General features: G+C 35.8%; 1 protein-coding gene across 3 annotated transcripts; it reads left to right on the top strand.

The window, feature by feature from the left end:
• The first annotated feature begins 1,238 nt into the window (after window positions 1–1,238).
• On the top strand, window positions 1,239–27,612 carry LOC127791805 (probable leucine-rich repeat receptor-like serine/threonine-protein kinase At3g14840). Of its 3 annotated transcripts, none has more exons than XM_052321899.1 (24): window positions 1,239–1,410; window positions 1,638–1,812; window positions 18,368–18,439; window positions 18,530–18,598; window positions 18,707–18,778; window positions 18,874–18,945; window positions 19,176–19,247; window positions 19,329–19,400; window positions 19,499–19,570; window positions 19,649–19,720; window positions 19,810–19,881; window positions 20,245–20,316; window positions 20,530–20,595; window positions 22,107–22,166; window positions 22,245–22,277; window positions 22,426–22,460; window positions 23,474–23,853; window positions 24,114–24,309; window positions 24,847–24,993; window positions 25,357–25,475; window positions 25,595–25,805; window positions 25,912–26,149; window positions 26,424–26,574; window positions 26,891–27,612. In XM_052321899.1, the coding sequence occupies exons 1-24, from the start codon at window positions 1,305–1,307 to the stop codon at window positions 27,284–27,286; spliced, it is 3,030 nt and encodes a 1,009-aa protein (XP_052177859.1). In that variant the 5' UTR covers window positions 1,239–1,304; the 3' UTR covers window positions 27,287–27,612. The 3 variants fall into 3 exon arrangements, with proteins under 3 accessions (XP_052177859.1, XP_052177857.1, XP_052177858.1); XM_052321897.1 differs by having other exon boundaries at window positions 1,593–1,812; XM_052321898.1 differs by lacking the exon at window positions 20,245–20,316 and having other exon boundaries at window positions 1,593–1,812.

Genomic DNA, 27,612 nt, shown 5'->3' with positions numbered 1-27,612 from the left:
TAATTTTCTCCGCCGCCGCCGCCGCCATGTAAGACTTTGCAAACCAATTCTTCAGCCGCCAGGTGGAAAGAATGCATTTGACTGACAGCGGCCAGGTTTAAATTTCAATATTTTTGACCAAATTTAGATATAGTATTAAAATTAGTTTTTAGTTAATTTTATATTAGATATCAAAGTCATGAATTCAAATGTTGTTTATGTAATTTTTATTTTTTAAGTAAATAAAGAATATTTTTAAAAAATCACTTTATTCACAAAGTTTCAAGACATATTTTGTTACTTAAATATAACAATATAATTTATTTATCAAAAAATTTATTTATCAATTATCAAGACTCTATAAAAAAGACAATGATAAGAGATCTAGGACATCTCTTATACAAACCCTCAATTGTTTAAGTTAGATTATTGATAATAGTGAAGAATTTATAAAGCTCTTGAATTAATATTAGAGATGTATTTTTTTTGGATGTAGATTCACAAGGGAGTATAGAGATTTGTGATAAGTATATTTAGTAAATCGATTAAGATTTAGACTTTTGTGAATAAGTCTTATCATTTGTGAGATTTTTAAAGGAATTTTCAAAATTATTTTCTTTGCACTTTTAGTTTTAAGAATATCTAGAAAAAGACTTTTTCAAAAGATCGTGTCTTTTTTTCGTCGAGAGCCTATCGAAGGGGTCTCTCAGATACCCTTTTTGGGTGGGTCGCCCAGACCCTTTGTGACTCGCTCCTCTATTTTATTTTTTGGGCTTGAGATTGGATTAATGTATATCCATTGAAGAAGAGATCCTGTAGTATTAAGGGTTTTTTTTTTCCCCTTAAACTCCCCTTGGGCTTTCCTCTATACTTGGCGTTAATTCACATATACATATACATCAACATCAAAATAAGATATTTGTTTATATTATAGAATAAATACAATTCTCTTTAGTCGTGTAAGACATACTTCAACATTTTGATAAGTTTTTACCATAATATCACAAATTTCTTCATCCCTAAAAAAACCCAAATAAAATGTGACAAAACCTCTTAACACAAACTCAAACTCAATCAGTGTGTCATCAAGCCACCACAGATCTTTTTCAGCTATGGTGATGCTTCACCTATAGACAGACAACTTCTGGCAGTGGTCCTCACCCCCTGAAAAGTCAATAATACAACGAGATAGCTCTCCCATATACGTGTACACACACACATATATATAGTTCCAGCATTTCATGGCCTTGATCAATTCATCAGGTAGCTCCAGCTCTCCTTGAGAGTATATATACATACATATATATCCACTTGATGCTGTGAAGATGATGAACAATATGATCTTGCCAAGAGTTCTTGCTTTACTCATCTGTGCAATGTCCATTTGTTTGCCAGCTTTCGCATCTCAAGCCAACCTCACTGCCAGTGAAGGTATATATATATATAATATTTATATGATGATGATGATGATGATGGTGATTTTTATTTTTTTTTGGTGGTAATTATGAGAACCCATTATTACCTCTTGGGTGTGGATTAAACCCTGATTTTGGAGGAAACGACTATGATTTCTTCATAAATTGGGGTCTTTTGTTTGTGGACTTTGATTGCAGTTGCAGTGAGTTTACTTGTTTTGAGTTTAATTGTGGGGTTTACAGTGGAAGTTCTGAAACAAATTGGCAAGACTTTGGGGAAGCAGGATTGGGATTTCAGTGCGGATCCATGCAGTGGAGAGAAGGGCTGGATCACCCAAAATCCAGTTCAAGGGCTTGAGAATGCAGTCACCTGTGATTGCTCCTTCAACAACAACACCGTTTGCCATGTCACTAGCATGTATGTTTCTCATTTTCTCGGGAAAATCTTCTCTCTCCCCTTGGAAAAAATGGGAATTATAAGTTCATGTTTTGGATGCTAATATTTTTGCTGACGAATGCATCGGGCGAGGGGACGAGTGGGGGTGAATTTCTGGTGGAATGGATGGGCATAATTAATCATGATATAATTATACTTTTTTCGGTTCTTTTTTGTTTTGAAGTTGTCCAACTGATTGTTGAGTCGAGCTTGTTTAAATTGACTTTTCCTGCAAAAAAGAAGGGTAGGGTCTCGTCCTTTGATGGATCATTTGACGCTGAAATCAGTTCTATATTTTTCAAATATTGTAATACTGATACAATAAATATTGTACTTTAATTTTATGATATGTGCCTTTATATAGATAGATTAAAGAGTCAATATGTCAGTATGGATCAAGACGAATCCACATAGATGGTCGAATTTAATCTTCTAAATAGTCTAGACAAGTTAGGTATAGGCATAGGTTTGGGCTTAGGCCTGTCTTGGTACTTGTTTGGATTGTCTTGTGCCAGGCATTTTAGTAGACCCAACACTTCGAGCCTCTAAATTGCACCTCAATCTTAATTTTTGATTGTTCGGAGCTTTTCTTCAAAAACTAAAAGACCCATCATAAATTATCTTTATATTTCCCAACAAGAATTGAAATTAGAATTTGAATATTTTTAGGTTTCCGAACCAAAACTTCATTCACTTAACAAAATTTTTAACTAAATTGAAGCTTTCATTTGTATAAAACAAACAAAAAATAAAAGGTTAAGAGTATGAAAGTACTAAAAGAGACATGTTTCTATCTTTGTCTGCGTAGAATACTTAAGTTGGATAAGTAAACATCTATTGCTACGAAGTAAAATCCCTTACTAAGGATCTCCTCAATAGTATGATAGATCTTCTAACAATATTTTTAGTGAAACCCCCCGGGGTAGATTGAGTGGTCGGTTGCACGAAATTTGGGTGTTTGAGTACCTCTAGGTTATGTGTTTGATTCATGGGAGAGGCGCGATATCTATATCCTCTCATTATCTGTATCCTTGCACTACACGGGGGTGACGGGCATGGGGTTTTGACTCAAATTAACCCAACCCAGTTGATTTAGTTGGTTGCCCATAGGTTATAAGGAGATTCCGGGTCTCTGCTTAAGGCTTATGTATTCGAATCTCTAATTCTTGTGTTAAAAAAAAATAATATTATTAGTGCATGATATATACGTAAATAATTTAGATTTCTCTTTCTCTCTTTCTCTCAAACTCTTTAAGTTTGGTGATTCCTCGCTCTTCCTTCTTAACTAGCCATATTGATTGTTTGTTGAGCTTTGCCAACATACAAATTCAATTGTTGTAGTTTGACAACAACAATTTGTGGAAACATGGCTTCTTGTGCGGGAGGCTGGGGTGACATAGCGCGAGAGAGTGGGCTGCAAAAGGCTGGCGCGCATGGGCTGGCAAAAAGTGGTCGTGTGAAAGACTCATTCGCGTGGCCATGTGTGCCAAAAGGCAGCAGCAAGCGCAAAGGCTTGAGGAGAGGGGGCCACAGAAAAGTTCGTGGAAGACTAGGACTCTACTTTTCTTTTCTCTTGATTATCTAAAACATACAAAAATAATACATATGATATCTTCCACACCCTAAACCTAATCACCCATACATCTTATATACACCCAAACACACTATTCTCCTATTATTTAAACCAAAAGAAATGAAATACAAATAACCCATAAATTATAAGTCATTTGCCCCCCATTAGACCCCATAATTTGGGGGATAATTTGTCCCCTATTTCTTATACTCCCTCTTAAACTAGAAAATAGATATCAGTCATTCCCAGCTCGCTAATACAAGTATTGAAGTTTGATTTTTGAAGAATATTAGCTTCCTGGTACTTGGTAGGAATGTAGGATAAGGCAATAGTTCCATTCTCAATTTCGTTCTTGATGAAGTTTATGTCAATCCTTACATACGTCATTCGATCATGTTGAACTGGATTACGGACTACACTAATAGCTGATTTATTGTCGCTAAACAACTTCATAGGCTCTGTTACTAGTAAGTTTAAGTCCGACATCAACCTTTGTATCCAAATAAGTTCACATGTTCCTTAAGTTGGCTTTGTACTCTGCTTCTACACTGTTTCGAGTAACCACATACTATTTTTTGCTTCTCCACGTCACTAGATTACCCCAAACTTTTGTGCAATACCTGGTTATTGACTTGCTATCATCAACAACTCTTGCCCAGTCTGCATCTGAAAAAACAACAACATCCATGCCTTCAGTTTTTTTAAACAATAACCCCTTTTCGGGACTTCCTTTTAAATACCTTAGGATCTAGTTTGCTACCTCCATGTGTCCTCTTATGGGAACATGCATGAACTGGCTTACCATGCTCATAAAAAAGGCAATATCAGGTTTCGTGAGAGATAGGTATATAAGTTTTCCTATCAAACGTTAATAACTATCTTTATTCACTAAAGGATCACTATCTAACACTTTGTATTTCCAGTTACATTCCAACAGCGTACTAGATGGTTTACACCCTAGTTTACCTATTTTCTTAAGTAAGTCAAATGTGTACTTTCTTTGTGATATAAAGATCCCTTTATGACTCCTTGCAACCTCTATTCCAAGAAAGTATCTAAGTTCCCCAAGATCTTTCACCATGAATTCTGCTTGAAGTCTTTCTTTTAGATTTCCAATCTCCATTTTATCATCACCTGTGATCACCATATCATCTACATATGCAATGAGTATTGCTTGTTTTCCTGACTTATTCTTCTTCACAAACAAGATATGATTAGCTTGCCCCTGATTGTATCCAAGATTCTTTATAATATTGTTGAATCGTGTAAACCAAGCCTAAGGTGATTGTTTCAAACCATAAAGAGCTCTTTTTAGCCTACATACTTTTTCTGGACCATCTCCATTTGCTTCAAATCTAGGAGAAACTTTCATATATACTTCTTTTTCTAATGTGCCATTGAGAAAAACATTCTTAATGTCTAGCTGGTATAGTTTCTAATCTAAATTAGCAACAATAGTCAATAGAATTCGGATTGAGTTAAGTTTGGCAGCTAGTGCAAAAGTTTTTTCATAATCAATTCCATAAGTTTGAGAAAACCCTTGTGCTACTCATCTTAGCTTATACTATTCTATGGTTCCATCTGGTTTATACTTCACTAGGAATATCCATTTACTGCCAATAGTTTTCTTCCCTTCTAGTAGACTCACCATTTCCCAAGTTTCATTATCATTCAATGCCTTCATCTCTTCTAACATAGCTTTCTTCTAATTTGGATCCTGAAGCGCCACATGAACATTTCTAGGAATCTGAATTTCATCAATCTTTGCAACAAAGACTTTGAAATTCCCTAATAATTTAGTATATGCAACATAATCTGATATAGGATACTTGAAATTTCTCATACAAGACCTTACTCATTTCCTTATGGCAATCGAAAGATCAATGTTATTGGTAGGTTCTTCTTCTTCTCGATATGGTCATTTTCCTCATCCTCTTCTTGATTATCTATAGTAATGGGATCTGTCACCGATTCATACTCTTGAGTTTGCAATGGAGCTTGTGGTCTCTTATGTTAGAACGAGAGATGCTATGGCACACACCAAGAGGGGGGGTGAATTGGTATAATTAAAAACTTGATAGAATTTTGAAATCCTTTTGATGGAAAATTTGATGCAAGTGAGGATTATTGAAATGCTTGAAAAAATAAATGAAATAAAAACACAAGCAAGAGAGAAGAACACAAAGGATTTATAGTGGTTCAGCTTAACCCAAGCCTAATCCACTACCTTAGCTCCTCACTAAGGATTTTTCAAACCATCCACTATCAACCCCCTACTTAAACCAAATAGGTCCTCTAGTCCGAGACTAGGAAATACAACCTCTTGCTCATACAAGCAAGCCCTCTAGCACCTAGCTAGGAAAAACAGCCACTTGCTTCAACGAGCAAGTCTTCTAGCACAAAGTTAGGACAAATTTAGAAATATAGAAAATGAGAGAATCTAAGAGATGAATCTCTTAGTTACAATGTCTCTCAAGATTAAACAAGGCTTAATTGAATGGATTTACAATGATAGAACAACAAAGCCTTGGAGAGAAAAATAAAACAATGAAAGCCCAAACACTGTAAGCTCGAATAAAATTGTTTGCAATTGCTAGATCATCTCGTTTCCATCCATTAGCCTCTCCTTGATCATCCATGAGTTGTATATATAAGCATCCATAAAGATTGAAGAAGAAATTAGCCATTTTTGTGACCATTGGAGTTGAAAAACTAGCCGTTATAAAATTCTGTGAAACACAATAGTCGACAGAGAAAAGGATTAGTTGACTATTTTTACATGTAAAGTAAGAAATAGTCGACAGACAAAATGAATAGTCGACTATCTTATAATACAAATTTTCAATAGTCGACAGACACATTCCAATAGTCGACAGATGCAAAAATGTGAAGAAAATTTTGAAACTTATGAACAAAAATAGTCGACAGACCAAAAGGCATAGTCAACTATCCTTACTCGATAGTCGATAGATGCTAAAATAGTCGACAGATGCTAAAATAGTCGACAGATGCCTTGAATAGTCGACAGATCAAACAGAATAGTCGACTATTTTCAAGCATAGTCAACAGAATGAAAAACATAGTCGACTATCCTTTTGAAAAGATTGAAAATTTATCAAATCCTCATTTGATTCTTTTGAATCCTCATTTTGATTATTTTGAAAGCTCATTTTGATTATTTTGAAAGCAAGTTGAGATTATCAAAAGTATAATTTGAAACAAATCATTCTTTCATCCATACTCAATATTTCATATCTTGCTTTAAGACTTATATACTAAAAATGCATTTTCTCATTCATATAATCCACATAGTAGAAATTGATTTTCATATAGTCATTATCAAAACTATTTTATTACTAAGAGTGAAATATCATCTTAGAGTAAACCAAAATTGGTTTTGGCTCTATAGTGTTGGATTCTTCTCTTTGACGCACATCATTACCGTTTTTGGACACAAAATCAGATTTGGAATGAAAACTTGAGGGAATCAACTCAAATTGAGAAGGAAATGTTGAAGAGATCAAATGAAAGGGTTTAAAGGAAATTAGATTCCCTATGTTTGTCTCATTGAGAATTAATTTCCCGCTGGAGAGAAACATGGGGCCGAGTAGAAGGTATGATTTTCAACAAAGGAAGCATCACATGAGATCAAGAACCTTTTTGTAGAACGATGATGGCACTTATAGCCCTTTTATGTGAAGGAGTAACCAAGAAAGACACATTTGAAAGCTTTAGGATCAAATTTGTTTCGGTTGGGTTGAACATTATGAACAAATACCACACATCCAAACACACGAGATTCAAGAGAATTATGAACCCGAGAAGAGGGAAAGGTGAATAACAATGTACTGAGGGGTGTTCGATATTAAAGAACTTTGGAGGGAACACGATTAATAAGGAATGTTGATGTAAGAATGGCTTCACCCCCAAAAGAGTGTGGAACATGACAAGTAAACATGATGGATATCTCAACTTCTAATAGGTGGTGATTTTTTCCTCAGCAACCCCATTTTGTTGAGGAGTATACACACATGAACTTTGATGAAGTATTCCATATTCTTGGAGATATTCATTGAGTTTATGGGAGAAATACTCTCTACCATTATCCGTTCAAAGAATATGGATAAATAATTGAAAAACGTTTGTGACAAGTCTATGAAGCACGGAAATGGCTTGGAGGCGCCGTTTCGAAAACGCGAAGACGGCCCGAAACGGCCTTCGAAACGTTTCTGTAAATTGCGAAACGTTTTGGGGGCCGTTTCGCAATTTACACAAAATGTGGTAATGCGTTTCACACTTGAAACGTGTTTCCAGCGACCACGATCGCTCACCTGTAGGAGGAAAACAATGGTCACTGAGAGGTGAGTTGGCAGCAGTTGGCGGCGAGGCCAGATATGGAGTGTGCAGCGACGCTTGAGGCGAGAGATGGTGTACAACGATGGGCGGCGACGAGGGTGAGAGGCGAGCGACGATGGCAGAAACGCTTCGACTGTGAGAGAGTGAGAGAGGTGAGATCGAACGTGATGGTGAGGGCAAGAGACTCGTTAATGGCGAGAGAGGCGAACGATGGTGGCAGAGACGCTTCGACTGTGAGAGAAGCGAGAAGAAGACGAGGGTGAGGACAAGAGACTCGTCGATGGCGACTGAGAGAGGCAACAATGATGGCAGAGATCGACTGTGAGAGATGTGAGATCGACGACGAGGGCGAGGACGAGGGCAACAGACACATCGACGGCAAGAGAGGCGATGGGTTAGCGACGAGGGAAGACGGAAGAAGCGGCGTGGGTCTAGGATTTGCAAAATCGAAACGGCCATTGACAACAAGTTGTAGGTAATACTCTAGGGTAATACTGTAAATTACATTATTTATAGTATTTCTAGGTTTGCAAAATTATAACTTAATATTATTTATAGTATAAATTATATATTAATTTCACATACACCCCTATATTTTTTAAAATTACAGTTTACCCCGCGTTTTCGTTTCCTAACTTTTTTGAAAAATACCGTTTTCGCGTTTCCGTTTCCGCGTTTCCCATTTTCGTTTCCGTGTAACATAGGTGACAACCTTGTGAAATTTTTTAAAAATTTAAGTCACTTTGAATTTTTCTATCATCAGGTAAACCCAATATACCCGTGTGTGGTCATCAATAAAGGTAACAAACCATCGGTCCTCAGTTAAGTTTAATACTTGTGATGGTCCCCACACATAACTATGAATTAAGTGGAATGGAGTAGAATGTTTGTATGTGTGAGGTGGATAAAATACACAAGTTTGCTTGGCAAGAGTACAAGAATCACACTGAAATAATGAAGGATCATTTTTAGCAAACTACTGAGGATACAGACGCTTTAAGTAAGAGAAACTGGGATGATCTAATCTATGATGCCACACCATAACATTGAAATTAGAAAATAAGGAAAAAATAGTAGGTAATTTTGGTCTTGAAGGAGAACCAACACCTGACAAGTAATAGAGACTATTTCGTTTCTCAGCATTCCTAATCGTCCTCTCCAAAGACAAATCCTGAAATTTACAATAGGAAGGGAAAAACGTTACTGAACAATTCAAATCATTGGTTAGTTTACTTACTGAAAGTAAATTGCATTACAAATTTGGGACATGAAGAACTGAATTTAACTTCAACCCATTTAGTTCTATATATTTTCTCCATATTGCTGTGCACATGGACCCATCTGCTACAATAATACCGACACTTTCCTTACATGGTTGATAGCTACTGAATCATGTATTGGAAATTGTCATATGGTCAGATGCATCTGTATCCACTATCCAAGCATCATGTGAGTCTTTGCATGACAATAAGGAAAATATACCTTTACGTGATGTAAGTGCTGTAGAGCTAATAGTGGCAATTTTGGAGACATTAATTACTAAGGGAGTCATCAATTTTCGAAGGATTTCCATTTGTTCTGTTGTGAATAGTTAGGAGGTCACACCAGTTGTTGTCTCAGCCACATAGGCATTTTTTTCCTTTGGTTTCGTGGTTTCCAATCTAAAGCCTTGCCATGAATATCCCAACACATGTCTTTGGTATGGTTGGGTTTCTTACCGTGCTCACACCACAATGGTTTATCTTTTTCAAAAGTTCCTTTTGGATTATATGCTTTATTTCAATTTGTAACTAGAGAAAATCCCTATACTACTATCTCGGTGGATGAGAGTTATGTATTGGAGAAGACATTACTTTCCTCCTTGTTTCCTCACGCCTAACTTCAGCAAACACCTCCTTCATGTTAGGTAAGGGCTTTGTGCCAAGAATACGTCCTCGAACATCATCAAGGTCTTGATTTAGACCTTGTAAAAATTCAAATATTCGATCTCTTTCCACCGTCTTATTGTATAGAACTCCATCATCTGAACATTTCCATTCAATATTATGAAACAAATCGATTTGATACCAAAGTTTTGAGAATGTATTAAAGTACTCAATGATAGATAATATACCTTGTCGAGTGTTTCGAATCCTAAAGCGAATTTTAAAACTTTAAGATATATCTGATAGGTTTGAAATCCTATGGCACACACCCAAGAGGGGGGGTGAATTAGGTAATTTAAAAATTTGATAGAACTTGAAAAACTTTTTGACACAAATTGAGGTTTTAGTGATTTAAAACATAAAACTTACAAAATGATAAATGTAAATCAAAAAGGATAAATATGTGAACTAAGGGAGGAATAAACAAATGCTTGGAAAGATAAAAATCAAATAACACAAGAACAAGAGAACACAAAGATATATAGTGGTTCGACTTAACCAAACCTAGTCCACCACCTTAGTTCTTCACTAAGAATTTTTCAACCAATCCACTAAAATCTCCTACCTAACCAAGTAGACCCTCTAGTCCAAGACTAGGAAGTTACAAACCTCTTACTTATACAACAAGCCCTCTAGTATCTAGGTAGGTATTACAACCCCTTGCTTCAAAGAGCAAGTCCTCTAACACAACAAGCTAGGAAAATAAGAATGATACAAATGTAAAAGGGAGGCTAAGAGCTAACACTTTTAGTTACAAATTCTCTCAAGATGAAAACAAGACTTAAGAATAAATTTACAATGATAGAACGAAACCTTGGAGAGAAAAATACAACAATAAAAGCACAAATTCTTGTAAGCTCGAATAAAATGATTTGTAATCTTTAGATCAACTCGTTCTCATCCATTAACCTTCTCAAATTCATCCATGACTTGTATTTATAAACATCCCAAGAGTCTTGTCTAAAACTAGCCGTTTGTGACCGTTGGGATTTGAGAAACTAGCTGTTATGGCTTTCTGCAAAAAGAGTTAGTCGATAGAAGACAAGAGATAGTCGACAAAGTTAAGCAATAAACGATACTTAGTCGACAAAAACAAATTAGTTAGTCGATAAAAACAAGTAATACAACAATACATAGTCCATATTTTCTTTAACTTATATTTTACCTTTCATTTACTTTAATACATAAATGTAAATAAGAAAGTACCCTTAATTTGGTTTCAATAAAACTATCTAAAAAATCAAAATTCATAACAATAAGAAAATAGAATTTTGGTTTTAGTACAAACTCAGAATTTAACGATTTTGCCACCCCTAATATACATACCTTTTATTTCTTGAAAAATTCATTAAAAAATATTTTAACAACAATAAATATTGGCTATCCAAATATCGAGAGATAGTTTTTCAAAATGAAAATATTTTCTTATATGTCTCCTTATAATGTGCTAATCTTCCAGACTTAGAAAAATAACATTTCTTTGTTCATTTTGATACACAAAATACTGTAATACTTAAAATATATTTTTCACTATAAGTCATATCAAAAATCCATTAGGGGATTTAAATATACCTATTATACGTTATTTCCGCATCACTCCTTATGGGTCAGGCTCAGTCCAATGGGCCGGCCCAATTACCCAGAGCCTAGAAAATCCAGGCGACCTAGTTAAAGAAAGCCCTAAACCATCGAAATCCGAAACTCATAAAGCAAGCATTCTGCGAGCTCCCGGTAAAACCCCTAGCGAGCTCTCAACGATCGACTGACGAGCTCGCAGCAAAACCCTCAGTTCACTGGACTGCCTAGGTCGCTGGCCTAAAATCGCCAGCTTGCATAAATGGTAAAGCTGCTGAGAAGTCAGAGGTAAGGACTATTCACTTTATCTGCAACAGCCCATGCCTCTCGTAATGAGGATCCCACTTCCGGTTTTGTGTAGACAATAAGGGCTGTTTGTCCCCCATTATGTAATCATTGTATTTCTATATGTTATCTAAATTGTAAAGGCCCCTCAGTATAAATGGGAATCAGAGATATCATGAGGGGCAAGGACAGAGAGAATAATCAGACACCACCATTCTTGAGAAAATAATCAGAGTACGGTCGTGGAGTAGGCATCGTTCTGGTTGAACCACGTAAAAAAATCCTGGTGTGGATTCATGTCTGAAACCTTTGTATTCTTCTTCTTGGCACTTTAGGCTTACTCACCGCGGCCCAAAACGAATCAGGGTCGTTTGGAATTGAACGTCGACAATACCTAAAATATTTTAACTAAAATTATGTTTTGACAAACATTAAAATACATAATAGGTTAATTGGAGCAATTGGTCTCAACAACATGGTTTTTCGCCTTTGAGACATTTTGCTTTATCTATCCAATGATTCAAAATCAATTTTTAAAAATCGTTTAGGAGATTCTTTTAAATCTTAAAACTTGATTATGTAAATCTCCATCTATAGAAAATTATAGATCATTTGGTTTTCATTTTCACAAAAGTACTTGAAATTGATTTTTGTTGAAAACCATCAACTTGACTCATAACTTAAGGATTAAAATCAATTCTTGTTTTTCATCATCAAAACTAAACACCAAAGTAAAACATCAATCTCCCCATTTTTTATGATGACAAAACATTTTAAAAATCAATTTCATTGTTATCTCCCCATTTTTTTGTCAAAATTAAAAAAATATGGAGTGAAACTCCCCCTTAAGAGAAGTCAAAAGACTCCCCCTTAAACCAATAAATTCATTTTACTTTAGATGAATTAATATGAATGGAGAACATGCATAGATCCAAAAGATTCATTTGAACCAATCATATAAAGCAAGAGTAAAATAGCAAGATAAAGTATGCATTCCTCCAGGTCTAAGTACATTTCTTATACTGCATCCCATATTTCTTTTGTTGTTTCGTAGAACAGATATAAGCGCCCAATTCTTTGCTCCATCGAGTTTTTCAACCACGCCATCACAATTGAATTTTCTGATGGAGGTGCTACCATCGCTCCTGTCAAATATCCCATCTTTCCTCTTCCCTTGATCACCTGTAATACCGATTGATACCACTCTCTAAAATTGCTCCTATTCAATTTATGAGATGTGATTTGTATTGAAGAATTTTCAAACTGACCGGGTACTAAGGACAATCATGGTGTGGTGACAGTCGGTATACTTGACGATTTTAATGTGGATTAAGTAGAGTTGGTCATTTGATCAATAATAGTGGCAAGGATGAGAATCACTATTGCACCAAAAAATGTGGTAGCTGATGGTAGAAAAACAATGCTGGTGGACGGTGGCTGGTGATGGATGGCAACAAAACCTTAGGGATCTGGAAGAACTCAGGAAGATGAGTTTAACTGTGGTGACAACGTTGTAATCGGAGAACCAATGAGCGAGATCGAAGCAAAAGAAGTTTTTGGGGACTATTCTGACCGATGGCGTGTGACGGCTTTAGTGGTGGTTGAACTTGGAAGGGATGACCGATTTGAGGTCGATAACGGCGACTATAGTGGCGAAATGACTAATGGTGCAATTAAGGCGTGGCACGGCAGCATGACTGTTGAAGGCGACGATGCTTGGTTGTGTTATTGTTGGTGGACGCAGTGGCGCAACTGTTGAAAGCGACGACGCTTGGTGGTGCTGTTGCCGGTGAAAGCCCTTTCCCTACTCTGCTCCCAACATTTAAAGACAATGACGGATTCAATTGCTAACTCCATCAACAAATCGGAGGCAGCTATTGCAACTCTCGTCTGGTATGGCTGGAAGCACTGGTTTTATGGCTGTGAATGGCTCTGATACCATAAAACATACAAAAATAATACATATAATATCTTCCACACCCTAAACCTAATCACCTATGTTACGAAATAGGATCGAATACAAACCACGATCAAACCAATTAACCACACACAAACACATAATTTTATGTGAAAAAAAACCCAAATTGAGAAAAACTACAGGTAGAAAGAACAAAACATCACTAACCAAAAATAGTAATACAAAAGTGATATTGACACACAAACTCTATGTCTCTCTCTAACTGATTTCATGTGACCTCAGCACCTATTTATAGACTTAAAATCATCTATGGATGAATACAGAAAATCATATCCTAATGAAAAGATTATGTATGAGGATATTCCTCAAGATGAGATAAATCTCATATAAAATCGAATTTGACAACATCATAATCACAATCAAATTCGAAGTCATAGTCTTAGTCAAATTAGGACACCCAATCATAGATAAACAAAGATGTTGAGTCCCAATTATCACAAATCTCCATTTTGACTCTAAATCCGCAAACAGAATTATTTAGGATTTTTTCTTCCAATGAAATCATGGAGAATCAGTCTCCCTGACAAATACCAACCAAATCCTCACTACAAGAAATATCAATCAAATCCACACAATGCTCACTGTAGTGGATATCTTCAGCTACACTCAAAACGTAGGTGACAAAATCAGCTTCAACATATCTTTGAGGAGGTTTGATAATTCTTCTGGGTCTATCTTTAGTAATACAGTAATATGATGGATCGGCACTTGCTTATGGACTTTACTCGGGGCTTAACTTAATCTGAGATGACAACGACGAATCAGATGTCTGACTCTTGTCAATTTCAAACTCCACCTGAATATTAGAACTCTGGTGACTTATAGGATTAGTTTTTTTTGCAGATGAACCACGAAGCATAGTAATTTCATCAAAAATAACATCTCTGCTAATCACAACTTTACACGCTTCTGGATTCGATAACTTATAACCCTTAACACCAGGCTTATAACCAAGGAAGAGACACCGTTTAGACCTTGGTTCCAATTTCCCATTATCAACATGAACAAATGTAGGACATCCAAAAATTTTCAAATCAGAATAATTTACAAGAGTACTTGACCATAATTCTTTTAGAGTTTTCTTGTCAATAGCAAACGACGATGACCGATTAACTAGAAAACATGCCATATAAGTAGCCTTGGCTCAAAAAGACTTAGATAAACCGAAATTAGGTAGCATATACCGTACCTTTTCCATCAAGGTTCTGTTCATCCACTCGACTGCACCATTTTGTTGTGGTGTACCTGGAACTGTTAAATGCCTTAGAATTCCTTCTTTCTTGCAGAAATCATTAAATTCACGTGAACAAAATTCTAAACTATTATCTGTGCGAAGACGCTTGACCTATTTGTTAATTTATTTCTCAATCATAGTCTTCCATTGTTTGAAAGTAGCAAAAACTTCAGTCTTCTGCTTCAAAAAGAATACCTAGACTTTCCTAAAAAAATCGTCAATGAAAGTTAACATATATCTAGCACCACCTGCAGAGGGTACTCTGGCCGGACCCCAGAGATCAAAATGGATATAATCCAATATAACTTTTGTATTGTGAATGCCTTTAGTAAATTTAACCCATTTTTGCTTACCGAAAATGCAATGCTCACATAACTCCAATTTTCTTGTACCCTGCCCTTCAATAAGTCTTATTTTGCTCAATTCAACCATACCTATTTCACTCATATGTCCAAGATGCATATGCCATAACTGAGTGAGATCAGTATCAGATAAAGAATAAATAGAAACAGAAGCATCACCTGTAACTATAAAACCCTGCAAAACATATAATCAACCATATTGTTTCGTACCTTTCATCACAATAAGAGCTCTTCGACTAACTTTGATAACTTCACCTTCACCAATGAATTTGTACCCATTCGAATCAAGAGTACTTAATGAAATCAGATTTCTTTTAAGATCGGGAATATGTCTGACATCAGTTAAAGTTTGAACAATACCATCGAATATCTTAATTTTGATAGTTCCAATGCCAACAATTTTACAAGAAGAATTATTACCCATCAATACATTGTCAGAATTCAAAATTTTATATATCGAAAACCAATCCCTATTAGGAGACATATGAAACGTGCATGTTGTGTCGAGGATCCAATCTACACTAGGTCTAGTACCCTCATTAGTAACCACAATAAGTTTCCCATATGTACTGTTATTTTCAACAACATTGGTTTCACTTGAAGTTTCTAGTTGCTTTCCTTTTCTGATCAGTTTCCTATCTCTTAAGTTTGTTCTGCAGCTTATAACACTCAGTCTTTATGTGTCATTTCTTCTTACAGTAATTAAAAAAAATTTCTTTGTTCCTGGACTTGGATTTACTTTTTCATCTACCACCAAAATTTCTATCATGTATTCTCTCTCTAATCAACAAACCTCTTCCTGATTCTTAGAAGTCCCCAATAACTGCTTATCAATTTTTTTTTTCAAAAATAAGACATCATAAACATCATCTAGGGTGAGAGTATCCCGACTATAGAGTATGATGTCTCTAAAAGTTGAATAAGAGAACAATAGAGAACATAACAAAATTAGAGCCAAATGCTCATCATCATACTTAACCTCCATAGCCTCCAAATAAAAAATAATTTCTTTAAAAACTATTAAATGATTCTCAATAGACGTACCTTCAACCATTCGATGAGAATATGATCTTTGTTTCAGATGCAACTTATTGGTTAAGTTCTTCGTCATACACAACTGTTCCAGTTTCAACCATAGAGCGGCAACGATTTTTTCTTTAAAAACATCCTATAAAATTTGATTCGATAAATTCAGATGTACCTGAGATAAGGCTTTATGATCCTTACATTGTTTTTCTTCAATGCTCCATGATTGTAGCATATTTTTGAAGCATAAAAGCACATCGTCTAAATCCATCTGTGCCAAAATTGCACGCATCTTAACCTGTCATAGCAAAAATCTGATATTCTAGTCCAATAAAGGAATATTGTACTTCAATGAAGCCATTAAATATCCTTAAATAATTTCAATAATAAATCCAACTGAAAAAATAGATTAAAAATATCGAATCTGGGCCAAATCTGAGTAAAAGTCAAAGTTGAAACCTGACTGGCAAATCTGACGGATTAGGATTGGATACGGTCCAAGGTGGGTTGTTGGTTCAATAGGTTGGACCCAAATCCAGATTGAGATATGGGTTGCTAGAAAAATAAGGAGCTTCTGTTAATGGCTGCAATGGAAGGACACCCAAAACGGTGGACATGCGTGTGATGGAGGCGATGGGCACAAGCGACCGTCGAAGGTTGATGATGAGCAGTGCTCGTGGCGGTCGGCGGCTAGAGAGGAGTGGCTGACGGTGAGGATGAAGACCCGTGAAGTTGCAGCAAGGGGGAAGCTATGAACGACGATCGACGAAGCAAGAGAGGCTACCGAAGGGGATCTGATCAACTGTGGTCGTCGAGAATTAGGGGTGCAGGCGACGACGACGGTGTCTGGAGGAGGTCAGCACTGGAGGCAATGTTGGCGATTGTTGGTTCTTCAAACAATGGACAACGAGAGAGGAAAAACCCCAGGCAGATAGCGATGATCGTGGGGGCTGACGACGATGGCAGGCGTGGTGGATGGCGGCTGCGACAGTGGCTGCTGGTGCTGGTGGAGCTAATGGTTCTTGTTGGGTAACCAAAAACTTAGAAAAAGAAGAAGATGTTGATCTGATGCTGAAAATCATATCCAACAACTGAGATTCAACGCCCAACGGTGATGGTTTGATCCAACAGCTTTGATATCAGTTTGTTACGAAATAGGATCGAATACAAACCACGATCAAACCAATCACAACCACACACGAACACCGAATTTAACGTGAAAAACCCAAATTGAGAAAAATAACGAGCAAAAAGAACAAAATATCACTAATAAAAAATGATAATACAAAAGTGATATTGATACACAAACTCTATGTCTCTCTATAACTGATTTCATGTGACCTGAGCACCTATTTATAAACTTAAAATCATCTATGGATGAGTACAGAAAATCATATCCTAATCAGAAAATGATGTATGGGGATATTTCTCCAGATTAGATAAATCTCACATAAAATCGAATTTGACAACATCATAATTACAGTCAAATTTGAAATCATAATCTCAGTAAAATTAGGACACCCAATCATATATAAACATAGATTTTAAGTCACAATTATCACAACCTATATATCTTATATACACCCAAACATAATATTTTCTTATTATTTAAACCAAAAGAAATGAAAGGCAAACAACCCATACATTATGAGTCATTTGCCCCCATTAAACCCCAGAATTTTGAGAATAATTTGTCCCCCATTTCCTACATTCTCTATTTTCTTTTTTCCATTTTCCAACTCATTTTTGGAATATTTTCACTGCACCCATGCTTGAAATCAATTACTTAATTAGCTCTCTACACAAGTATCATTCAGCCCCTTACACCATTGAACTTACACACAAATTATATATGCTTTTGTAAATAGAATACTCCATATCATAATCATAATATCAACTATATTTATGTTAGATTTTTTTGGATTTATGCACATTGATGTACTGTCGATTCCTCAAATGACATATAAGTGAAATGAGAGTATCAACTTGTTGGTTACAAGTTACACGTGGGAAGAAAATTAGAGAAATTAGAAAGAAAATTTGGGAGCGATGAAGGCATTCAGCGAAACTGTGGAAGGAATACAGAGAGAAAATTTGGAAATCTTTTCATTCCAAAATGTGTTGTCTTTCTGAATCAATTTTCAAACCACCAATTTCTCTCTGGGTCACTGTTGCTTTGCTTATTTATACACGACGTAAATTCTTCTTTGTGCCGAAACGCAGAGTCCTCAAAGCGCAGAGTCTTCCAGGGACTCTCCCACCAGAACTGGTGAGGCTCTCTTTCCTCCAAGAAATGTAAGTAAACATCTATTTTTTTTATTTTATTGATTACCCACTTCAGTGTGTTCTTATTCTCTTTTATTAATTTGTTATAATATTGGGCAGTGATCTAACCCGCAACTATCTTTCCGGTACCATCCCTTCAGAATGGGGCACCATGAATCTAGTAAACATGTATGTATGCTTATCAATTGCTATTCCTTTATGTTGTAATGGTGTTGAGGCCTTTTTTGCTCTATGTTTCTGATGATAGTTGGGTCATTGGACTCGTTGCACTTGTAGCTCCCTCCTTGGGAACCGGCTAACTGGTTCAATCCCAAAGGAACTTGGAAACATCAGCACCCTTGTCAATCTGTAATACCTCAATACCCACTTATTTATTCTGTATGAATTTGATAGAAAAAAAAATGTATCATTTTGTTCTAAGATTTTGATTTTGAGATTTGTAGAACTATGGAGTTCAATCAGCTGTCAGGAGCCATTCCTCCCGAGATTGGGAATCTTTCTCGCTTAGAGAAACTGTAAGTACAATCAGTTACAGTGTCCTAGTCCCTTGGCATTCTTTGTAAATTGGGTTAAAGTTTTCATTAGTGTGATGGGGTGTTCATATGAGATGTTTCACATGAAAAACAAATAATGCAGAAAAGATATTGTAATATGTATCTCTGTCTATCTGCTTAACGGTTTAGAGTACTTGCTCTTAAATCGAAAGACAATTGGTTTACTGGTTGATGTCATTTTGTTGTTGAAGATTCTTAACTTCAAATAATTTCACTGGGGAGCTCCCCAAAGAACTTGCGAAGCTGACCAACCTGAAGCACTTGTAAGTTCATTTTTCTTTCACTAGTTATCTCTACTTTTCCCTTTCTATTGAGCTATCCCAGAATTAGTTGATATGATGCAGATGGCTTGCTGACAACTACTTTACCGGAAAGATACCCAATTTCATCCAGAACTGGACAAATCTTGACAGATTGTTAGAGTTTGACCTCTTTAATTTTTTCTATGCTCAGCCATTGCTTATTTCTATAATTTTTTGTAAGCTACTTTCTCATTTAAAACTTTGGCATGCAGAGTGATTCAGGCTAGTGGTTTGAATGGTTCAATTCCTTCTGGCATTGCTCTTTTGACCAAAATGACTGACTTGTGAGTAAAATCTTCTATTCCCATGACTTTTGCCCATTTAGTGTTTGTGGATGATTAATGTCGTTCTAAGATATGCAGGGCAATCAGTGACTTAAATGGAACCCAAGCACCTTTTCCACCCCTTAATAATATGACAAACTTGAGGCATCTGTAAGTTGATTGGTTATGTCATATAGCTTCGCTAAAGAGTATCGTTATCTTCTGCAACTTTATGCAGTTTGTATTTTATTTTGCTGCAGGATTTTGCGAAGTTGTAATCTTATTGGACCCTTACCTGAATATCTTGGGGGGATGAAAAATTTGAGGAGTTTGTTAGTATTTATGTCCCTCTTACCTTACTCTTGGCATATAATTTGTTAACTTCTCTTTGTGAGGGCTTTTTCCTACATAATGATGCGATGAATCATGCGATGTCATTAAGTATCTCACAAGTTCACTACCACATGCTACAATGCTACTGATGAGCTGTGAACATTTGAGGATGAGTTTTGAAACTTCCGATTTGAACCCATCATAGCTTCTTGTGTTTGGTTAATGCTGCAAAAATGTTACTTCTGTTCTGAACACTAGAACTTATAATGCTAATTATTTGGTTCTAAATTTTTCTTTTTGCTAAATACAGCAGTTGATAAGAAAAACGTCATTTTGAAACTTGCTTATGATTTCTTTTGCAGAGACCTTAGCTTTAACAAGTTAAGTGGAGAAATTCCAATCAGCTTTGTTAATCTAGCAATCGCAGATTACATGTATGGACGCCAATGTTTTCTATGTTTTGGTTGTATCATTTGAACCAACAGTATGGGTTGCATGTATCAAGTGGGCCATACTGAAATATTTGAATTGATGTTAGCATAATATTTGTGTGAGATTTTTGGATAAGTTTGTTACCATAATATTGATGCTATTGTACTATGAGCGACAGATAACCAGGAATTTTTTTATGATATTTGTTTTCTTAGCTACTTAACTGGGAACTTGCTAACTGGACCTGTGCCTGAGTGGGTGCTGACAGATGGAGAAAATATGTAAGTTATCTTGTACACAGTCTGTTACTGTCTAGGTTATTTACTATTCATTTAACACTAGTTGTTCTCACTCTTAAACACATATACCGTGCCCCATTGCTTTCTTTCTGCATATGAAGGACTTCCATCCTCATTTTCTCATAAATCTTTAATTATCATGCAAGTCTGTGGAATTGGATTGGATCACCAACTGCTGTCAAGAAACTTAATATTCTTATTGCAATGTGTGCCAAAATAATTTCAACAGCCATAAAAAATCTTCTTAAATTGAATTTTATACACTGATTGTGCTTACCTATGTGTAGCCCTGAGAAAAGAACACAGTGGATGATAATATTATTGCTGTATCTTCATTATTAATTAGTGCCAATAAAGTGTTAGTTGATACATTAGACATGTGGAAAAAGTTTTTCTTGCATAATTATTACCTGAAGCAATATCCAAATGACCAGAGTTTGCATAATTATTACAACCTGGTGTCATGAGTTCAAATTGCAGCTGTTTGGCATGAATTTTTTGATGGCATGTATTTTGAATAAATTGAGAAGACAAAGTAGTGAGCAGTCTCAAGCTACCCGAGTTAAGGGCTATTAGATAGTTTGGTATTTCATGAGAAAAGCATTTTGAAATTATAATCTCTAGGTAAGTTGTTGCATTTCAAGTTGTGAAAATGCTATTCATGCCATAGTTGCATGCAAGATGCTCATAAATGTATAACTCAACCCAGATATTTTCTTACTACAAAATGAATGCATGCATAGATGTAGCAAGTTCATCGAAGAGCAAGGGAAGGCTAGAGTAGAAGGGAATGGCTACATGCGTGTAGAACACCTTGGGTTTAGTTTTATTTTGTCCAAGTAATGTGTGATGATATATTATTTTATAAATGATGCAATATCTTGGTTGTATGCAAGAAATGATCTATGTAAGTGATGGCTTATATTATGATTATGTTCAATCCTGTTGTTCAAATTTTCACCCTTAATTACTATGAGGATAAACATGATAATTAATATGACTAAAGGTAGCCACTAGAGGTTGTTGGGAGTTGATTTAACTAGGCCACAATATTGGCAACCTCTACCTGAGTAAGAAGGGAGAAAAATCTAGCTGATTTTAATTAAATTGGGTTTGATAGAAAAGAAATTTTTTTCAGTTGTTTCTCTATTAGTACTGTTTGTGGAGAACGGGTACGGCAGGTTTTCTCTGCTTGTGGAGGGCTAAAGCTGCATGTCTAATCCCCTGGATCCTGCAGGGACAAGCAAATTATGCACTGAGCTCTCTTTCAGATAATTACCTAGAACAAATCCAAACTTACCAAATAAAGATGGCTTTCTAGATATAGCCTTTCCTTTCATGGAGTGGTAGATATATCAATTGTGATGACAAAGGCTTATTGCTACTGATATTTTTACAACAAATCTATTAGTTATGGATTAACCATTGTGCCTAAAATAATAGTTTTCCTCTGTTTCTAGAGTTAATGAATTATATTGTGAATTACATTGCAGCGATCTTTCATTTAACAACTTTAGTTTGAGCTCCTCCCAAGTTTGTCAGCAGAAAGACGTGTAAGATTACATGCAACTTGGAATTGTTATAATTTCTTCAAGATCTCGTTGCAACCATGCTCTTTTATTTTTGTACAGGAACTTATTTGGAAGCTCTTTGAATGGTAGCACGTGAGTCTTAAACCTTTGACGAAGAACATTAAGCTTGATATCTTTGTTCCTCTAATGATCCATTAGAAATTTCTTTGGTTTGTTTCCTTATTGAATTAGTATAATGATATGATTCTAACTACTTCATAATCTCAAATTGTCTTGTCAGTTCAATTTCATCTTGCTTGGGACTTTGCAAACGAAGTAAGTTTGCTTTTGCTCTGTTTTGATTTGCTATATCAATGTGACAACTAAGGGTAACTTAATTATCATGAACTATGTGAAAAGAAATATCACATAAATTAGCATTGTAAATGCACAGGGCATGACATGAATACAGGGAGATAACACATCCTAAAATTTATAGGCCACATATACTTATATGCAATATGTCTACATATTACGTGTACGGTATGCTTTTTCTTTGAAAGGAATGGTTACACTATTAGTCCATAAGAATGACTGCCCTTGCACGTATTTTTTTTTGGGAGTCTAATAATTAGACGTGTTTAGGGCCCTTCTTTGGAAGGGTATGTGCACTTTGTCCAACATCTAAATAAGTTTGTCATTTGAAATCTGAATTGTTCAATTTTTGTTCTCTTTTTATTAAAATTCTTTGGGTAATTTAACTTACTGTTTTATGCAATTTTGGTATAAGATTTTAATATGCCTCGGTCAATATCCCTTGCTTGGTGGTTGTGTTATGAGGTAAGAATGACCCAAAAGAACATATAATGGTATTGGCACTTCAACACTGTTGTCAGTTTCTTTACCATACTATTATAACTTTTAGCTTAAAACTTGAAATAAGGGTTGCTAATGATGATAGAGTTTCCAATCACCTGCATATATATGGTCCCACTCAAAAGTCAGTGCTTAATGCTTTCATGTAGTATTAAACATGCTTGGCTTAGAGAATTCTTTTGTTTTTCAATCAAGTCAACTTACATCTTCTATAAAACTGTATAAGCTGAAAATATGATGCACCACAAAGGTTGCATTACGGGAGAGGTCATACTAATGAATACAAACACTTGATAGTCTTACTTAAAGTATATCCCAGATTGGAATTGCTATTGGAGCTAAATGTGGACTTGATTTTGGGACTGAGGGGGAAGGTTGTTAGTCTTGTGCTTGTTTTATCATCTCCTTCTCAGGCTTCTGTTCCCTTTTTTGTTCTATTTGATGATAAATAATCTGGTTATGCTTTATATCAGAGATTTATTCCTTCCACATAAACTGTGGTGGGGGAGAAGTAATTGATGGTGGTGGCACCAAATATTCAGCCGATATAGATGCAGCTGGGAATTCAAACTTCTTCCGAAGTGGAAGTAACTGGGCATTTAGTAGCACAGGTTATTTTCGGGATGACCATCGCGAGGTCGATGACTTTATTGCAACAAATGGTTCAGGGCTCTCAATGAAAAATTATGAGTTATACATGGATGCACGACTTTCTGCCTCATCTTTGGTCTATTATGGGTTCTGTTTGCTGAACAAAAACTACAGAGTGAAGCTTCACTTTGCAGAAATTATGTTTACTGACGACAAGAATTATAGCAGCCTTGGAAGACGTCTATTTGATGTTTACATTCAGGTTGGTTTTTGCAATATATATACTACCACCAATTAGAGCTGATGTATGAAAATTTTCCTATTATGTTTGATTTTATCTTTTCAGTTCTTGGTTTAGAATGGATACTAGTGACATTCTGTTTATGTTTGACTTACTGGGAGATATGCTCCCATATATATAATTCACCATTTTGAGTTTCATGTCTGGGTGGCAATTTATATCTTTCAACAATGAAGAGAACTAACCCAAGTAAAAGCATGACTGTGAGGAAATTCTTCCAGGGAAATTTAGTGGAAAAAGATTTCAACATTGCGGATGAAGCAGGTGGGATTGGTCAGGAAATCATAAAGCCGTACAATGCAGTAGTGACTGATGGCACACTACAAATCCGCTTTTACTGGGCTGGAAGAGGGACAACTGGTATCCCTAGTAGAGGTGTATATGGTCCCCTCATTTCAGCTATAGCTGTGGAACCTGGTCAGTTGTATGTCTTTGGAATTTTGTTTATTCTATTCACAGTTAGGTGAAAAAAACTCAGTCTCTTTCATCCTTTTTGAGCTATGCTTCTATTATAGTTAAGGGGAGTTAAATCAGATGATTTAATCCTGTTTCATTAGGGATGAATGAAGACCTTGAAAATTGAATTGTCTCATTTGGTCTGCATATGCAGAATTTGTTTTAATTTCATAGGTAGTTATCTGACATAAAAGTTCTTCACTTCTTCTGTATTTGTCTTTGTTTATTTATTTTTCAAATGGTTGGAACAAAGAGAAGCGATTTAATTCCCTGTTAAAAATTCCCATATGCAAATTATCTTACAATACATAGTGGGACATATTCATGCTTATGTTGTTACTAGAGCGTGAGTATCTAAATGGTTCCAAAGTCATACTACAAGCTAAACTCATTCAGAGTTCTGATGAAGCCATCTATTCCTTGCCAATCATGTGGGTTCCCATGTTGATGAGCTTGATATAATTCTCTTATCATTTCCATTTATTTTTTCTCATGCAGATTTTATCCCGCCATCAGAAGGTGGAAATGGTTTGTCCACTGGTGCTGTGGTTGGGATTGTGGTTGGTGTAGCTTTGGCTATTATCTTGCTTCTAGGTATCCTTTCGTGGAGAGGTTGCCTAAGATACAAAGATACAATTGATGAAGGTACTTTAAAGCTTACAAGTGTAAATAAATGGAAGCTCTTCATCGCCATTTTTATGTTCTCTAAGCTTAGAGATGTATCTCTGTTTGCTAGACTATTTTGCAAATTAAGTCCCAGCAATTTTCAGATTTTCTCTTTATCAAACTCAGCCATACAATAATTTTTTTTTCTGCAAAGAGTATTATTTAAACATTAAATTTTTTAACACCATTATGTGAAAAGTATCTGAATTTACTTTGTTACTGAAATTTTAGGTGCAAATATACGTCACATTAATCAGATATTTAAATGTCTTAAGAATATTAGGATAATGTTTGGTTATTATATCTAAAACTACCTCTTATCTCACTTGGCATTTTTCGTAGAGTTGAAGGGTATAGACCTGCAAGTTGGTTCATTCACCTTGAGGCAAATTAAAACTGCCACAAATAGCTTTGATGCCGTGAATAAGATTGGTGAGGGTGGTTTTGGTTCTGTTTATAAGGTACCTCAAAATGGAATATGAATTCTAGATCTGTAATCACATTTGAACTTTGATAATCACATCTTTCTGTAAAATTCTCCTATTGCAAAGGTCCCCATTTTTGTATATTGAAATTTCAGGGACTTCTATCAGATGGCACAGTAATTGCTGTAAAGCAGCTATCTTCCAAATCAAAGCAAGGGAATCGCGAGTTTGTTAACGAAATAGGGATGATTTCTGCTTTACAACACCCCCATCTTGTAAAGCTGCATGGATGCTGCATTGCAGGCAATCAATTGTTCCTAATATACGAATACATGGAAAATAATAGTCTTGCTCGTGCTTTGTACGGTAAACTTCAAGAAATCTTGTTTCAATATCAGAACACATCTCCACATGTTTAAGCATGTGCCATTTAACTGATAATTCCACATTCTTGTTCATTTTCTCTTTAAAGGCCCAGAAGAGCTCCAGTTGAAATTGGACTGGCAAACAAGGTACAAGATATGCATTGGTATAGCTCGAGGTTTGGCTTTTCTCCATGAAGAATCAAGACTTAAGATTGTTCATAGAGACATCAAGGCTACCAACGTGCTGCTTGACAAGAATCTTAACCCTAAGATATCCGATTTTGGTTTGGCAAAACTTGATGAAGAGGATAATACTCATATAAGCACGCGAATTGCAGGAACATAGTAAGTCATATGCTTTCAATAATAGACAATGAATTAATTGTTGTTTCTTAAAATCATTATCATAAGTTTTCTTGTGGTAACGAAGTTATTTTTCCCTTTCAATATATTTAATTGTTTATAGTAACATTATAGACAGGCCACCTTGTTTACAATGACGTATGACCACATACTAATCATGGGAAGGGAAAGGCTGTTTTATGATATTCTTCCCCACAATGACATGTATGACCACATACTAGTCATGTAGAATGATTATGTAAATTTGAATGTGCAGTGGATATATGGCACCAGAATATGCAATGCATGGCTATTTAACAGACAAAGCAGACGTATATAGCTTTGGAATTGTTGCATTGGAAATAGTCAGTGGAAAAAGTAACAGTGGTTTCCGGCCAAAGGAGACCTGTTTTAATCTTCTTGGTTGGGTAAGTTGAAAACTTTCTTTCTTGCCTCTTATAAAGTCACACAATCTGCGACATTTGGATTTCATTTTGAGCTCAATGGATGAAATAACACAATTATCAGAGCCAGGGGAAGAAATTTGTTTACTGAAATAACGTGAAAACTCTTCTTGAATAAGTTGGCCTGTGAATTTATGGATTACCATGACGTATTTCTTATTGGTAGCGAAGCACTTGTTATGTTTCCAATCTATGTTGAAGAAACAAATCTTAGTGCCCTTGCTTGCAGTTACAACGTATGCATGCATATGATCTAAGTTCTAATATGTTTCTCCCTTAGGCACTAGATTTGAAGGAGGAGGGGAAATTGATGGAGCTAGTGGATCCAAAATTGGGATCAGACTTCAACAGAGGCGACGCAATGGTGATGATTAATGTAGCTCTTCTGTGCACTAATGTCTCCCCGTCAGTTAGGCCTACTATGTCTTCAGTTGTAAGAATGCTTGAAGGCAAAGCAACTGTTAAGGAACTGGTTTCAAATGGAACCAACTCAGTTTATGACCAAATGAAGCTGAAGGGGAAGATGGATGACCGACAAGACAGCCAAGAAGCAACGATGACAGATAGCATGTCCAAAGGCACATCAACTGATAGGACATGGACTGATTCTTCTCAACCTGTTGGCGATCTCTACCCGGTTAATTTGGATTCTGATTATTGGGAGAACAGAGATTAATAGCAAGAAATGCTGCTGCACATCATTTTGGTAGGTTTTCATTTTGATCTTCCTTCACACAATGTCACCTTATAGTTTTTCTTTTGTTCCCTTCCTTTTCCCCATTAGTTTGGTGATTCCTTTACTACATCCATCGAATGCATAATGTGCTTTTGCCAAATTGGGGAAAAGAATCTGCTTTAAAGGGAATCTATCTCTTTGCTTGTGATTTTATTTTCCAGTGTGTTTGGATAGAAAATGTCAGTCTTTATATGTTTAGGTCCTTGAAGATGCTTTCTTCCACCTTTTTCTTAAATGGGAATTTGAGTATCTCTTATTTGTGTCAA

Source organism: Diospyros lotus, chromosome 15 (genome assembly GCF_014633365.1).
Source record: "Diospyros lotus cultivar Yz01 chromosome 15, ASM1463336v1, whole genome shotgun sequence".
NCBI classification, from domain to species: Eukaryota; Viridiplantae; Streptophyta; class Magnoliopsida; order Ericales; family Ebenaceae; genus Diospyros; species Diospyros lotus.
Note: the sequence above shows the minus strand (reverse complement) of the source record. Positions and strands in the feature narration are given on the sequence as shown.

Coding starts and splice junctions, on each gene's coding strand:
- LOC127791805 (XM_052321897.1), top strand. CDS start 1,305: ATGATGAACAATATGATCTTGCCAAGAGTTCTTGCTTTACTCATCTGT. Junction 20,596..22,106: donor CTGACAGATGGAGAAAATAT/GTAAGTTATCTT, acceptor ATTACATTGCAG/CGATCTTTCATTTAACAACT. Junction 26,150..26,423: donor ACGCGAATTGCAGGAACATA/GTAAGTCATATG, acceptor TTGAATGTGCAG/TGGATATATGGCACCAGAAT.